This window comes from Ipomoea triloba, chromosome 7 (genome assembly GCF_003576645.1).
Source record: "Ipomoea triloba cultivar NCNSP0323 chromosome 7, ASM357664v1".
Taxonomy (NCBI): domain Eukaryota; kingdom Viridiplantae; phylum Streptophyta; class Magnoliopsida; order Solanales; family Convolvulaceae; genus Ipomoea; species Ipomoea triloba.
Genome location: NC_044922.1, coordinates 18,052,935 through 18,067,574, shown reverse-complemented (window position 1 = coordinate 18,067,574; position 14,640 = coordinate 18,052,935). Strand labels below are relative to the sequence as shown.

At 33.3% G+C, this 14,640-nt stretch overlaps 1 protein-coding gene across 1 annotated transcript; it reads left to right on the top strand.

The window, feature by feature from the left end:
- Positions 1-6,254: 6,254 nt before the first annotated feature.
- LOC116024258 (F-box only protein 8-like) lies at positions 6,255-7,451 on the top strand. Its single transcript, XM_031265147.1, has one exon. It carries the CDS (start codon positions 6,255-6,257, stop codon positions 7,449-7,451), a length of 1,197 nt encoding a protein of 398 aa, XP_031121007.1.
- Positions 7,452-14,640: the final 7,189 nt, after the last annotated feature.

Here is a 14,640-nt window from a genome sequence, read left to right as displayed (position 1 = left end):
TAAGAACATAAATAAACATCATACCTATAGTATGCAAAGTAAAAAACCTATTATGATTGGTCTAACATACTCACAGGAAGAAAAAATATCATTGGAGAACAAACAAATAATAAACATATTCCAAAACAAGTGAACATAGAAACAGTAGAACTGAGCATATGGTTCTATTGGAAGTTACATTGTACAGTGCAATTCACTATGGTGGCACTAATTATCAATTGTCAAAGCACACTACAACTTCTATCCATTCTGCAAATCAAACTCTAATGCTTCAAAATTTGTAAGCTTCAATGTGTGAAGCATGTTGTGTTTTTCAACCCCAGCATGATGTTCTTCAGAAAATATTGGCATAGCTTCTTATTCCTCTAGCACCACCTCGACAACCTTCAAAAAATGAACAAACCAAAAAAAAGTCAAATAGTTGAGATTTACACATAAAAGAATTGTATTAAGGGAACAAAACCACACTAGAAACTGAATTTCACTAAATAATTCATCCAGAAAAAATTACTTTTAAATCTATATCAAGTACACATAGTTTGGGACACATTTGCAGCAAATCAATGACACTAGAACGCATGCCAAATGCATAACACTCATTATTTGATAATAGCTTCAGGTATTCCACATTTAGTGCTGGTAGTTGCTCTTGTGGTCGCCTCCGAGTACATCTATCAATAAATTCCTTTAAAACCCAATATAAATAAAGTTGATCCATTCCTAAGAAAACACTTTAAATAAATAATAGTCCAGAAAAAAAAGTTTTGCTAATATACCTGAACATTATAAGCATCCAACACAAGAGTATGAACAGATATCAAATCCAAGTTAGCTGGAAGAAAACGATCGAGATGGTCAGAATAACAATCTGTGATTGCTAAACTGCCAAGTTTTGGAGCATTAATGTTAAAATCAAAGATGTTTACACATCTATCAAAGGACAAATTCTCGAGCATAGGAAGATCAGTTACACGATCTGAAAGATTACTAGAATCAAATTGAACATCTTTAAAACAAAGTGAAGTGATGTTTCGTAAAGAGCAAGGGGCATTTTTTACTCAACAAAGGCTTGACGGAGATGCAACCTCTTTAGTGTGCAGCATAATGTTGCACTGAGATCCATTAATTAATATCAGAGCTGAGTCTCGATTAGTATCAGAGCTGACTGTCAATTAGTATCAGAGCTAAGTGTAACGCGTGGGGCACTTTCTTACAAATTTTCGAGACGCGTGGGACACCTTTCCGAGGTTTGCTACACTTTTCCAGAGTTTTCTAGGAGTTGTACATAAGTTCTCATAGTTGGTAGAATGGTCTAGAATCATATACATAAGTGTAGAGGTAGTAGAGATCCTTAGAATATTCTAGAACTTTATGGAATCCTCATGTATGTAAAGAGAGTTAGGGAGGATTCTAGAGAGTCAATCTTAGCCGTAGGATAAAATCAATCTCCACCATCCATTGAGGAGGTGGAATGGGTATAAATACCCCTAATAGGGCTCATTTGTCAACAATCCAACAAATCATCCAAGTGTGGAATAAAGTGTAGAAGTATTACAAGTTCATTACCAAGTTCGAGTATTTCTTTTAGCTTCTTGCCTAACTTATTTCCGTAGCCATCTCATCGCTTAATTTGCATACTTTCCGAGGGAGGAACGAGACTGACTTAGCTATTTGAGGGGAAAAATAGCTGAGGCTGCACGTGACGTCGTTATGGGAAAACGAGTCCGTGACATAAGTCTAGTTTTAGATAAAATGTGGGCGAAAGACGGGTTAAAGCGCGTAGGCTAAGGATATGAGGGATTGAGTTAGGCATGTGTGGGGCATGCAACAGCCACCCAGGTACTAGAGTCGAGTCTAATCTTGAATGATATATGGGTATAAGTGGGGTCAAGACGCGGAGGCTAAGGATATCAAAGACTGATTCAGGCATGCTGCCCAATTGGGCATGCAGCAATCACCCAAGTATCAGAGCCAAGTCCAATCCCATATGGGATGTATGCGTAAGTATCTTAGCTGAGTTTAGTCCCAGATAGGATGTAAACGTAGGTCCGGTCAAAGCGCAGAGATTAAGGACTGAGTCTGACATGTTACACGACTGACGTGCAGCAATCACATGATGTGTGACCCACTAGGAAGTAAGCATAGTGCAACAAAGGGCATTTTTTACTTCTAAAAAAGGACTGACAATGATATAACTTTTTCCGTGTGCAGTAAGAAAACATGCAATTACACAAACTGTACTCATATTCATATGACTTAAACCCAAGGTGGATTCCATCAACTTTTGTGTGACAAAAAGAAACACTTGATCGAAGTAATCAAACCAAGACCTAAACTCTTTGCAATAGGACTATTGTGCTGTAATAGAACTTTGTTGATTACATACAAGTCCGCAGATATTTCACGAGTTCTTTTCATTTTCTTTGTAGTTTCTATCGAGCATTTTTCATAAATGTAACCAAAGAAATAATCATTAAAGTAGAGTTGTGCTAAATTGAACTACATATCTTTGTAAAAGTTAGACAAAACAACTATTTTAGCAGCTTCTTGAATCGGTAATAATACCAAAATCTTGTAAACTATACCACCTGGGAGTCCACTAATCTATCTATCCCCTCCAGTATCTAGAAATCTTGTTCATACTCAAATTAAAGAAGCAACAAAATAAAACAAGTTGCTTTCAAAAAAAAAAAAACAAATTAAAACTAGAAGATAATCCTAAACTGGGTAAACATGTCAATAGCTATTGAATATTTAAATTGAACACCTCAATCACAACCAAGAAGATACCAATTATAAAATATGCAATATACAAAATTAATGGAGTACATATCCTGTTGGTATAATTGCACGAACACACAAAGGGTAACACACAACTAGAGCAACTGAAAAAGGTTACAAGAAAAACAAATCAAAAAAATAATAGAACCTCAAAACTGCATTGTGGATAGGATCACTACCTCCAAGCACCTAGTGTGAGATGGACTCGCATTAAATAGAGATGCATAAGAAGTGTTTGATGGAATATGTTTTGTTGAGAAGATACTGATAATCTTGAGATGATCCTGTATTATCTGAGAACGGACACCTAGGAGAGTAATGAAAATCAATCACAACCGTCTATCTATCTAGATCTAACAAAGTGAACTTAACACCAATAAAACTAAGCATATTATCTATCTGCACAGTTAATTCCTTAATATCATAATAATTATAGGCAATTAGACTAATAATTACAGGAAAGAAGGGATGACAATGGACAGAATAAGCTTAATTACCATAATAATTATTATGCAATTATATTACTACCAGTGTAATTATTAACTTAATTATTATATTAATATTTTTAACCGTTCACTAACAGAATTTTTAACAAAGGACTAAATTGGATAAAACCATCAAAGTCGATGACTAAATTGAGTACAAAAAGTCATTTAGAAAGTTGATCAAATTGTTGTTTATTATGAGAATATTGTTCAAATAGGTCATCAAACTGCACGTGATAATGTAATTGTGCGACTGAACCTTTAGAAAATGCATTTGGATTCTTAAATTAATCAATTCATCCAATTTTCCAATATAATCCTTTACTACTTGGATTCTCACATCCCCTCTTCATCTATTGCAGGAGTCGAAGTGTACTGGTCTTCGTCTCGGGCCAAAGACGAAGACCAAGTCTTTGTCTCTAGGCTAATTATGAATAAACTCTTCGTCATTAGCTGGGAAATGAAGAGCTTAATTGTGTCTAAGCGGATGGAGTATTTGGCCCTGTTTGGTAAATAATTAGCCTATTAGTCAATTTTGATTTATTTGACCGCTATTAGTTGTTTGACTTGACTGATAGACTAATTATTTACCAAACAAGACATTTGTCTTCTTCTAAATTTGTGTCCAAGCGGAGGAGATACAATTTCTCATAAGAAGTTATGTAAAATAATCTCAAGAATCTAGGCCTATGAAATGGATTTTAAAAATGAGTGTGGCAAATATTGATCTTCACACCTAATCTATGCTCATTGGCTTGAGTAACATATGCACTTTTATCACTTTTTGCTCTATTCTTTACTCACGTGGCATATTATGATGGATTGATACATAATTCTAAAAGTAACTAATTTTTTTTTAATAAAAATGAATTTTGAATCTAAATAATCTAAGTGATGGATAGCACCATGTCTTGTTGCTAGTTGCACGAAACAAGTCCTCCATGGTGGCAAAATGTTCTTCCTAGGCTAAATAATAGAAAAGTTTGCTTGGCCACCATAGCATCGAGCTTTACAGACTTTAATTGTCTTTTTTTAGTCTCAACTTCATTAAATTTCACCATTTGTGTTCCAAAAAAAATAATAAAAAAAATTCACCATTTAAGTAACCAATCAATTTCTTTTTTTCAAGTAATTTTTATTAGAGAAAGCAGAATTTGGCGAGGTTTTTAACACATGACCAAATGACATTTGTTAAGATTTTATTATATATTATCAAAGTATCTCTTAAGTTAAGAGTGATCGAAATGCCAAAAGTAATACAAAGAAATATGATCAAATTGAAAGTCAAGTACTCAATGTGATAATATTACGATAGCAAAATTTGAGATTAGGACGGTATTACACAAAACGCCTTCCACACATTTAGCGTCACTCAAAAGTCAAGACACAAAGCACTATATACTAGTACATGGAAACATACCCACCCCTATTGAACAAAAATAATTCCCAACATACCCATTTGGACAAAAATAATTTGAAACATACCCATTAAACAAAAAATACATTCAAACATACCCATTAAACAAAATTAATTTTAGCAGAGGTACCATGAAAATGCAAAAGCTCCTTCATAATTCTATCCTCCTTAGCTTGTTATGGTAATACTTAGGAACAATGACAACCTTCTTGAGTGTTGAAAAACTCGCAAGTAGCTTCAGAATGAAAATGAGTTCAATTTTTGATAAACCTGTAAATGAGGTAACCTTCAAAGCTTGAAGCATCTTATTTGTTCGAGCTGCAGAATGAAGTTTTTCCAAAAATTTCAATCATGCGTCGACACAATCAAATGTCACCACCTTTAGCTATAAAAAAAAAAACATCATACAATTAAAAATATTAAAATCAGATCAGGATTACAAACAAATACAAAACAATACAAAAACAACACAATATCAATGAATAAATAAAAAATTTATCCATCAAAATTAAAATTACGGGATAAATTTATCTTGAATTTGCATAACTTGGGGCATAATCGCAACAGATGAACAAATGCAGAAGTTGCAACATCACTTTTGTGAGAGAAACACGACAGTGTGGGTTTAAGCCTCAGGCTTCCGCAACCCTTTCTTGTTGTTTTATATATTTTATATATATTGTTCTTGGTTTCATATCATGTGTGGCGGGATTATTTTTTATAAATAAATCTCTTGTACCAGTTTCATTACTAGTTGTGACTAGTTAACTTGTGTTAGCAGGTTTGACTAACTAATAGCAATAGTGGGTTATAGAAAGATGTTTGATAAATTAGTTGTTTGTTGATAGCGGATTACATGTAAAAAGGCCTTTAACGGTATAATTTATTTTCTCAAAAAATTAATCGAAAAAGCTATTTTGAGTAGATAAAAAGCATTCAACTATAAATCTTCAACTATATATAAATCTAGGACTAAAAATGGAATTAACTCTAGGTTTAATGGAGATAAAGTGATGAGATGTTTGCATGGTATTTATCGGGACTATGATTGGATAAACAATATCGAAGATGATGCAAGAATAGAAAGTTGTATCACAGGCAGGTGGCAGTAGCCATGAATCATTTGGTGTGTTGATACCAGGTGATGAGAATAATAATTTTGCGAATGAATCCATAAGAATCCCAATCATAATGGAAATTATGATGAGAATAATAATTTTGCGAATGAATCCATAAGAATCCCAATCATAATGGAAATTATAAATGATAATATTTCTAATAATATTGGGAGATGGAGAATAAATTTAGTGTATCCTGACATACAGAGTCCGATCCTAATATATATATTCATCTCAAGATTGATATCTATCTATATGTACTACCGTGCTAGCTAGGGTTCGAGTTGCAATTAAGTCCATCGCCGCGTGTCCCTCCGCCGTCGAGGTACGTACGTACTGCATGCGGGTTTTTCCGATCGGCAACGCAAATCCTTAGCTTGTAAGTTACAAAACCCTAATTAGCATATATTTTCGATCGAATTTGCAGATAGAAGATCAAAAAAATTGAAGAAGATGGAATACGCTTCAAAAAAAGTGAAGAAGATGGACTGGGCTTCATCAACTCCTGCTACTTCCATAGCTTCTCTTCCCCAAGAAATAATTCTCAAAATTCTCTCTAGTCTTCCTCCAAAATCTGCAGTCTCTTTCAAGTGCACTTCTAAGTTCTTCCATTCCTTTATCCCTCAGCCGCACTTCGCGTTTAGAATCCTCTTCTGGGTCTCATCCACAAATCTGTACACTGTGGGATACACTACTGAAGAGAGCCATGGAAGGCTCCAACCCACCAGTCTCCAATGCTCAGCAGAAGGAGGTGGCAAGCTTTGCAGATGGCGACTGGTTGGTTCAAGCTTTGCAGATGGCAAGCTTTGTCTGTTCAACAGAAGTGGAGGGACCACTATCTTGGACCTTAGTACAAGACAATATATTTCTCTTCCCCAAACATTTGTGGAGCCAAAGCCAGGTTGGGGGGACCTGTGGATAAAAATGGTTTCCAGTCCAGCCCTGGGTTTTGATCAGGTGCCGAAAAGGTACAAGGTTTTGAAGTCAGAATCATACAGTAATAAAACTCACCACTATTACAAGGGTATGTTGAAGGTTTTAACTCTTGGGGTGGATGAATCATGGAGGGCAGTGACTACAGAAAACTCCTTCCTCCCTCACAAGCCCTATGCTAGTGTTCAAATTGATGGTATTATCTATTTGATACATTTTAAGATAAATTGCAGGAATGCACAAGAAATAGTTGTATTTGATATTGAGACGGAGAATTTAATTGGGGTGATACCTTTTCCCTATATATTCCAACACTCAGGTGCTTATCATTCATCATGGGTGAAATTAAATGATCGACTAGCTTTTATTTATGTTGATGTAAAAAGGACCCGAATATTTGTTTGTACTTTGGAGAAATCAATGGGATCGGAGTGGGACAAACATGAAGTTCTTCTTACCTTGGAAGAGGCAAAAATCATTAGCCAAGCTGAATCTATGAGCTTTACCCCCAATAGTACTGGGGAAATTGTGTTCTTGATTCGAGCTGGGAGCATGCCTCTTACAATTTTAATTTATGCATGTGGAACACAATTATGGAGAAAGTTTGAGATTATTGGTTATTCACCTTTTGAAAATTTGAGAAGGATGATTGTGCATGTTATCAAGATAAAGTATATTTTTCTGAATAAATTAGAAGATGGATCGGATTCGAGTTAAGCAAAAGAATAGATCGAAGATATAAACTAAAAGCTTCCGTACGTATATGTTAGCCAAAGCCAAAGGGAAATTAAAGTATATATTATTGAGTCTGAATGAATTAGAATATTTAGTTTATTTTCATAATCTGCCCATCTTGTATTTTACTTTTATCAAAATGGATTTAATTAGTTTATCATAATTTTATATTATTGTTTTGTTGTGTTATTTAATTTCCCTTATCATACCACTCCCATGAATCATTGAGCACATAATTTTAAAAAAAAAATTTATTTCATGTTTTTAACTCTGATGAATGCAAAATGAATTATGGAAATTAATTATCACCATAAGCTTGATGAAGGCAGCTTGATCAAACCTGTCTCCATTCGAGAATGGAGATCAAAGCTTGATGAAGGCAGCCGCCATGTCTGCCTCCGATTTTAGTGTGTGTATATATATATAATATATATAATACAAATTTAAGAGCAAACAAATCATAAACATATTTCTAAACAACGTGAACTTAGAAGTATATTGTAATGACCGACAGGGTCAGTCCAAAGGTTTTATAGACCTGGGCGAAATTAAAAAAAGGGCCCCTATATGAAGAATTTGTTTCCAGATGATCAATTTGTTTACTTCTTTTTCTTTTTTCATTTCAACAAAAAAAAAAAAAAAAGAACAAAATAAAGCAGGTAGTCCTTATATGAATCAATCGAAAATCTTTAAGTATTTGAGTGGTTGGTGTGGCGTAGGCGCAACCGGCGACCCTTATACTCCTGGGCGGCTGGGCGGCGTAAGAGGTGGGTATGCGACAACGTTTCTTTCAGTCTTTGTGAGTTCAGTTCTCGACTTCCAAAAATAATTAACCCTATTTTTTAATATATAATAAGTAATATAATTATATATATATATATATATATATATATATATATAATACTCCGTATTTCTTATAGAGATGGGCCCTGGGCAGGCGCCCACCCTGAACCCCCTTAGGGCCGGCCCTGATGCCCATTGCTCGTGCAACTTTAATTTGCTACACACTTCCGATATTTGCTACATTATTCTAGACATTTCTTAGGCTTTTACATAACTTCACATAATTTGTAGAACTTTCTAGAAGCATATACATAGCACTAGTAGTAATAGAGATCTATAGAATATTCTTGATATCTATAGAATATTCTAGAATTTTATAGAACCTATAGGATTACGTAAAGATTTAGAAAGGTTCTACAGATTCTTTTCTAGTCGTCAGATCTAGTAAATCTCTATTTTTCCTTAAAGAGGTGGAATAGGTATAAATACCGGCCTTAAAGAGCTCATTTGAAATCATTGAAGAAGTTCAAGCAATCTAATTATGTTCTATATATATAAAGCTTTTAAATTCTTTAATAAGCTTTCTTGGGATCATAGTTTGACTTAGCTATTGTTAAGAAAAGAGTAGTTAAGGTTGTATGTGATGTTGCAATTCACTATGGTGGCATACTATAGAAACCATGAAAAAAACTACACTACAAAGTAATATATACAAGCTCGTTCACAATAAGGAGAAATGGAGGCACAAGGAAGAAAAATAATACTGTAATAGAAACTAGAATTTCACTAAATTAGTCTGAGAAAATAAGATATATGTCTAAATCATGTAAACATAATTTGGGGCACATTTTCAGCAAATCAATCACATCCTAACAAATTTCAACTTCACATGTATTCCACATCTAGTGTTGGGTGGTTTTTGTTGTGGTCGCCTCCAGTACATCCATCCAAAAGTTCCTTAAAAAACAAATATAAATAAACTTGATCAATTTCTAAAGAATATTTTAAATAAATAGTAGTCCAGAAATTTTTTTTGGTTAATATACCTAAATATTATAAGCATCCAAAACAAGAATACCAGTAGATCTGAAAACCCACTAGAATCAAAGTCAACACGGTCAAAACAAAGTGAAGTGGCCTTTGGTAAAAAGCAAGGGGGGCATTTTTTACTTCAACAAAGGCTTGACAAAGATGCAACTTCTTCAGTGCGACAAGAAAATATCCAATTCGACAAACTGTACTTATATTCATATGACTAAAGTCATCAAACCGAGATCTAATCTCTCCTGCCTCCTCAGCTCATACGGAGGTAGGAAGCTAAGACAAATTTGAGAATATGACTAATGTTGATTACATACAAGACCATAGGTATATCGCAGATAGTTTCTATCGAGCATTTTTTATACATGTAACCAAAGAAGTCATTATTAAAGTTGAGATGTGCCAAACTGAACAATCAATCTTTTCATAAGTTAGACAAAATAACCATTATAGCAGCTTCTTGAATCGGTAATAATAGACCACTAGTTTAGATTTAATGTCAGTTTAATTGCTTGTGTATGCTTAAATCTCATTTTAATTACTTATTTAATGTAATAATTTATTTTTTTTTAAATGTACAAATTAAAAATTTAAAAATATATTAAAAATAGAATCGCAGGATAGAAATTAAATAAATTATAATATTCCTAATAATATAGCGAACGAGATGGATAATGAATTCTAGTGTGCCTTAAAATATAGAGTCCAATATATATAAACCTCATAAAATTGATATATATCTATGCACTACCGTGCTGCTAGGCTTCTTGATCCAATTAAGTCCGGGTTTTTTCCGCAACGCAAATCCTTAGGTTTTAAGTTACAAAACCCTAATTAGCATATATTTTTTATCAAAACAATTGAAGAAGATGGACGACGCTACTTCAAGTTCATTAACTCCTGCTACTTCCATAGCTTTTCTTCCCCAAGCGATAATTCTCAAAATTCTCACCGGTCTCCCTCCCAAATCTGCACTCTCTTTAAGGTGCACTTCTAAATTCTTCAATTCTTTCATCCCTAAGCCGCACTTCGCGTTTAGAATCCTCTTCTCCTTCGAATCCAGAACCCTTCCCGCGCATCTATACACTGTGGGCTACACTACTGAAGAGAGCCATGGAAGGCTCCAACCCAGCAGTCTTCAATTCTCAGCAGATGAATTGAAGCGTTATAAACGACTGTTTGGTTCAAGCTTTGCAGATGACAATAAGCTTTGTCTGTTCAACAGATGTGGAGGGACCAGTATCTTGGACCTTAGTACAAGACAATGTATTTATCTTCCCCAAACATTTGAGGAGCCAGAGCCAGGTAGTGGGCACCGGACACAAATGCTTGCCGGTGCAGCCCTAGGTTTTGATCCGGTGTCGAAAAGGTACAAGGTTTTGAGGTCAGGGTGCGTTAAGATTGCTCCCCACTGTTACTAGGGTGTGTTGAAGGTTTTAACTCTTGGGGTGGATGAATCATGGAGGGTGGTGACTACAGAAAACTCTTTTCTCCCTCACGAGCTCATTGCTAGTGTTCAAATTGATGGTATTCTCTATTTGATAAATTGTAAGATGCATCGCAGTGATGAACAGGAAATAGCTGTATTTGTATTTGATATTGAGACAGAGAATTTGATTAGGGTGATACCTTTTCCCTATATATTCCAACACTCACGTGTTTTGCCAATACCGATGTATCATTCATGGGTGAAATTAAATGGTCGACTAGCTTATATTTATCTTGATGTAAATGAAAGGACCCGGCTATTTGTTTGTACTTTGGAGAAATCAATGGGACCGGAGTGGGACAAACATGAGGTTCCTCTTACATTGGAAGAGGCTAAAATCATTAGCCAAGCTAAATCCGTGAGCCTTACTGTCAATAGTATTGGGGAAATTGTGTTCTTGATTCTAGCTGTGAATATGTCTCATTCAATTTTAATTTATGCATGTGGAACACAAGTCTAGAGAAAGTTTGAGGTATGTGGACTTCCTAGTTATTCACCTCTTGAAATTATGAGAAGGATTATTGTGCATGTCATCTAAGAGAAAGTATATTTTTCTGAATGAATTAGAAGATAGATCGGACTGGGGTTAACAGAAAGCATTTTTTTTGGAATGAATTAGCTAGAAGATAAACTTAAAGCTTCAGAAAGCCAAAGGGAAATTAAAGTGTATTTTTGAGTCTGAATGAATTAGAATATTTAGTTTATTTTCATAATCTGCCCATCTTGTATTACTTTTATCAAAATGCATTTATTAATTTATCTTAATTTTATATTATTGTGTTGTTGTGTTATTTAATTTCCTTGCCAAATGAAAATTAAAGTTGTGAATCTTACCACTGCCATGAATCATTGAGCACATACATTTTTTTTAATAAATTTATTTCATGTTCTTGTAACTCTGATGAATGCAAATGAATTATGAAAATTAATTATCACTACGGTTTTTACTTTTTAATGAGCTATTCCCTTTGCAAGGAGAATAGTTATTACTGGACCCCTTCTGGTATCATGGTCGGTTTTTATATTTGTGTGGCTCCGTTCTTGTAAATAACCAAAAGCTAATTGCAAACTTTTTGTTTTTTAATTTATTAACTAGCTAGGTAAAAATTAAAGATTGAGCCCTCTAAAATTTGAGACTCAGTGTTGTTGCCTGGTATTAACATATTCATGAGTTTACAACTTCCATATTCTCATATAATTTATATAATTTTTTCCTCCTGATGCAAATTCTACTTAATATTTGTGTGATGCAAATTTTACTTAATATTTGTGTGTATATATATATGTTATATTGTAGTTGCTATAGAATAACATTATTTAAAAATCATATGTAATTTACAAACCTAATAAAGGCAAATAAAGTTAGTCTCGGGAATGAACAAGAAATAGTCTCGGCAAATCTATTTGATACATTTTAAGATAAATTGCAGGAATGAACAAGAAATAATTGTATTTTGATATTGAGACGGAGAATTTAATTAGGGTGATAACTTTTCCCTATATATTTCAACACTCAGGTGCTTTTCCGCCGACGTATCATTCATCATGGGTGAAATTAAATGGTTGACTAACTTATATTATTTATGTTGATGTAAAAGAAAGGACCTGGATATTTAATTTGTTTGTACTTTGGAGAAATCAATGGGATCCGGGTGGGACAAACATGAGGTTCCTCTTACATTGGAAGAGGCTAAAATCATTAGCCATGCTAAATCGGTGAGCCTTATTACCGTCAATAGTATTGGGGAAATTGTGTTTTTGATTCTAGCTGCGAATATGCCTCCTTCAATTTTAATTTATACATGTGGAACACAAGTCTGGAGAAAGTTTAAGATATGTGGACTTCCTGGTTATTCACCTTTTGAAATTTTGAGAAGGATTATTGTGCAAGTTATAGAAGAGAAAGTATATTTTTCTGAATGAATTAGAATTTGGATCGGCCTGGAGTTAACAGAAAGCATATTTTTTGGAATGAATTAGAAGATAAACTTAAAGCTTCCGAAAGCCAAAGGGAAATTAAAGTATATTATTGAGTCTGAATGAATTAGAATATTTAGTTTATTTTCATAATCTGACCATCTTGTATTACTTTTATCAAAATGGATTTAATTTACCTTAATTTTATATTATTGGTTTGTTGTGTTATTTAATTTCCTTGCCAAATGAAAATTAAAGTTGTGAATCTTACCACTGCCATGAATCATTGATTACATAATTTTTTTTGAATAAATTTATTTCATGTACTTGTAACTCTGATGAATGCAAAATGAATTATGAAAATTAATTATCACTGTAACAGCATGTTTGGTTTGTTTGGTAACGGTTTTTACTTTTCAAGGAGCTATTCCCTTTGCAAGGAGAATAGCTATTATTGGATCCCTTAGTATTATGGTTGAATTATATATTTTTTTGGTCCCGTTCTTGTAAATAACCAAAAGCGCTTTTTTAATTTATTAACTAGCTAGGTAAAAATTAAAGATTGGACCCTCAAAATTTGAGGACCTGTATTGTTGCCTATTGGGCAGCTGCACAGCCCAAAATCCGACCCTGCCTGGTATTAACATATTCATGAGTTCACAACTTTTATATTCTCATATATAATTTATATAATTTTTTCCTCCTGATGCAAATTCTACTTAATATTTGTGTGATGCAAATTCTACTTAATATTTGTGTGTGTATATATATATGTTAATTTTTTTTACAATATTGTAGTTGCTATAGAATAACATTATTTAAAAATCATATGTAATTTATACAAATCTAATAAAGGCAAATAAATTAAAGTTAGCTAGTCTCGTTGCCCTTAACGGGAACAAAAAAAATGTTAGTGTAATAGAATCAGTAGTACTAAAAAAATGAACTAAAGAGAAATAAATTATAAATTAATTTTAATTAATTAGAGAAAATAATATGGAGTAGTAATTAATTATAAATTAATTTCTTGTTGAGTAATTCTACTTTATTAGTAATTAAATAAATAAATAAATTTGTTATTTTAGTTGTCTAACTAAAATTTGACTAAAAGTGTATAGTTCGGAGTAACACTCTTTTAATTTAAAATTTTAAAAGTAAAAATTGGATATCATGAATCTACGGAGTTTGTGTTATGTATATCATGAAACGATATATTTAAATGTCGTCGATTCATCAACACTCTGTGGTAGGTGACATTTATGTTTATATATTATATATGCTTAATCGGACCTTGATAATATGATTCTCGGCTCTAGCTCAATTAGTCGTCACTCCAAATTTAATTTGTAGTACATTTTGTAAGACATTGTGATAAAGGACATTTGCTTTTGACTTACAAAATTGCCAAATATAGAGGATTAATACTAATGACAGAGCAAAATCATTAATTGGTAAAATCTGGAAATTGTAAAAAGACACTAGAAAAATGAAAATACATCCATACGAACTAGGGATGAGATTCTTGCAAACATACCCATTAAACAAGAATAATTTCTGCTTTTGCGGAGACACGAGGAAATTAAATGCAAAAGCTCTTGACCTCATCACAACGTTTGATGAATGATGATGATGAACAATGACAACCTCTTCATATGCTGAAAAACTAACAAGTAGTCCCTTTTAATGAAAAGGATTTCACACGGTAACCCTCTAAATGATGAGTAAATTATATTAAAGCTTCAAGGCATGAAGTATATCGTTTCTTTGATTTGCGTAAAGATATGACAAGAGCTCCGACAGGGCATCTTCATCTTTATGAATCTAAAAACAAGCTAGATGAGACATAAATAACTAAAATATCATTTCATTATTGATAAATCGATATCAAGTTTGCATAACTTGGGACATTGTCGTAGCAAATGAACAAATGGGGAAATTGGG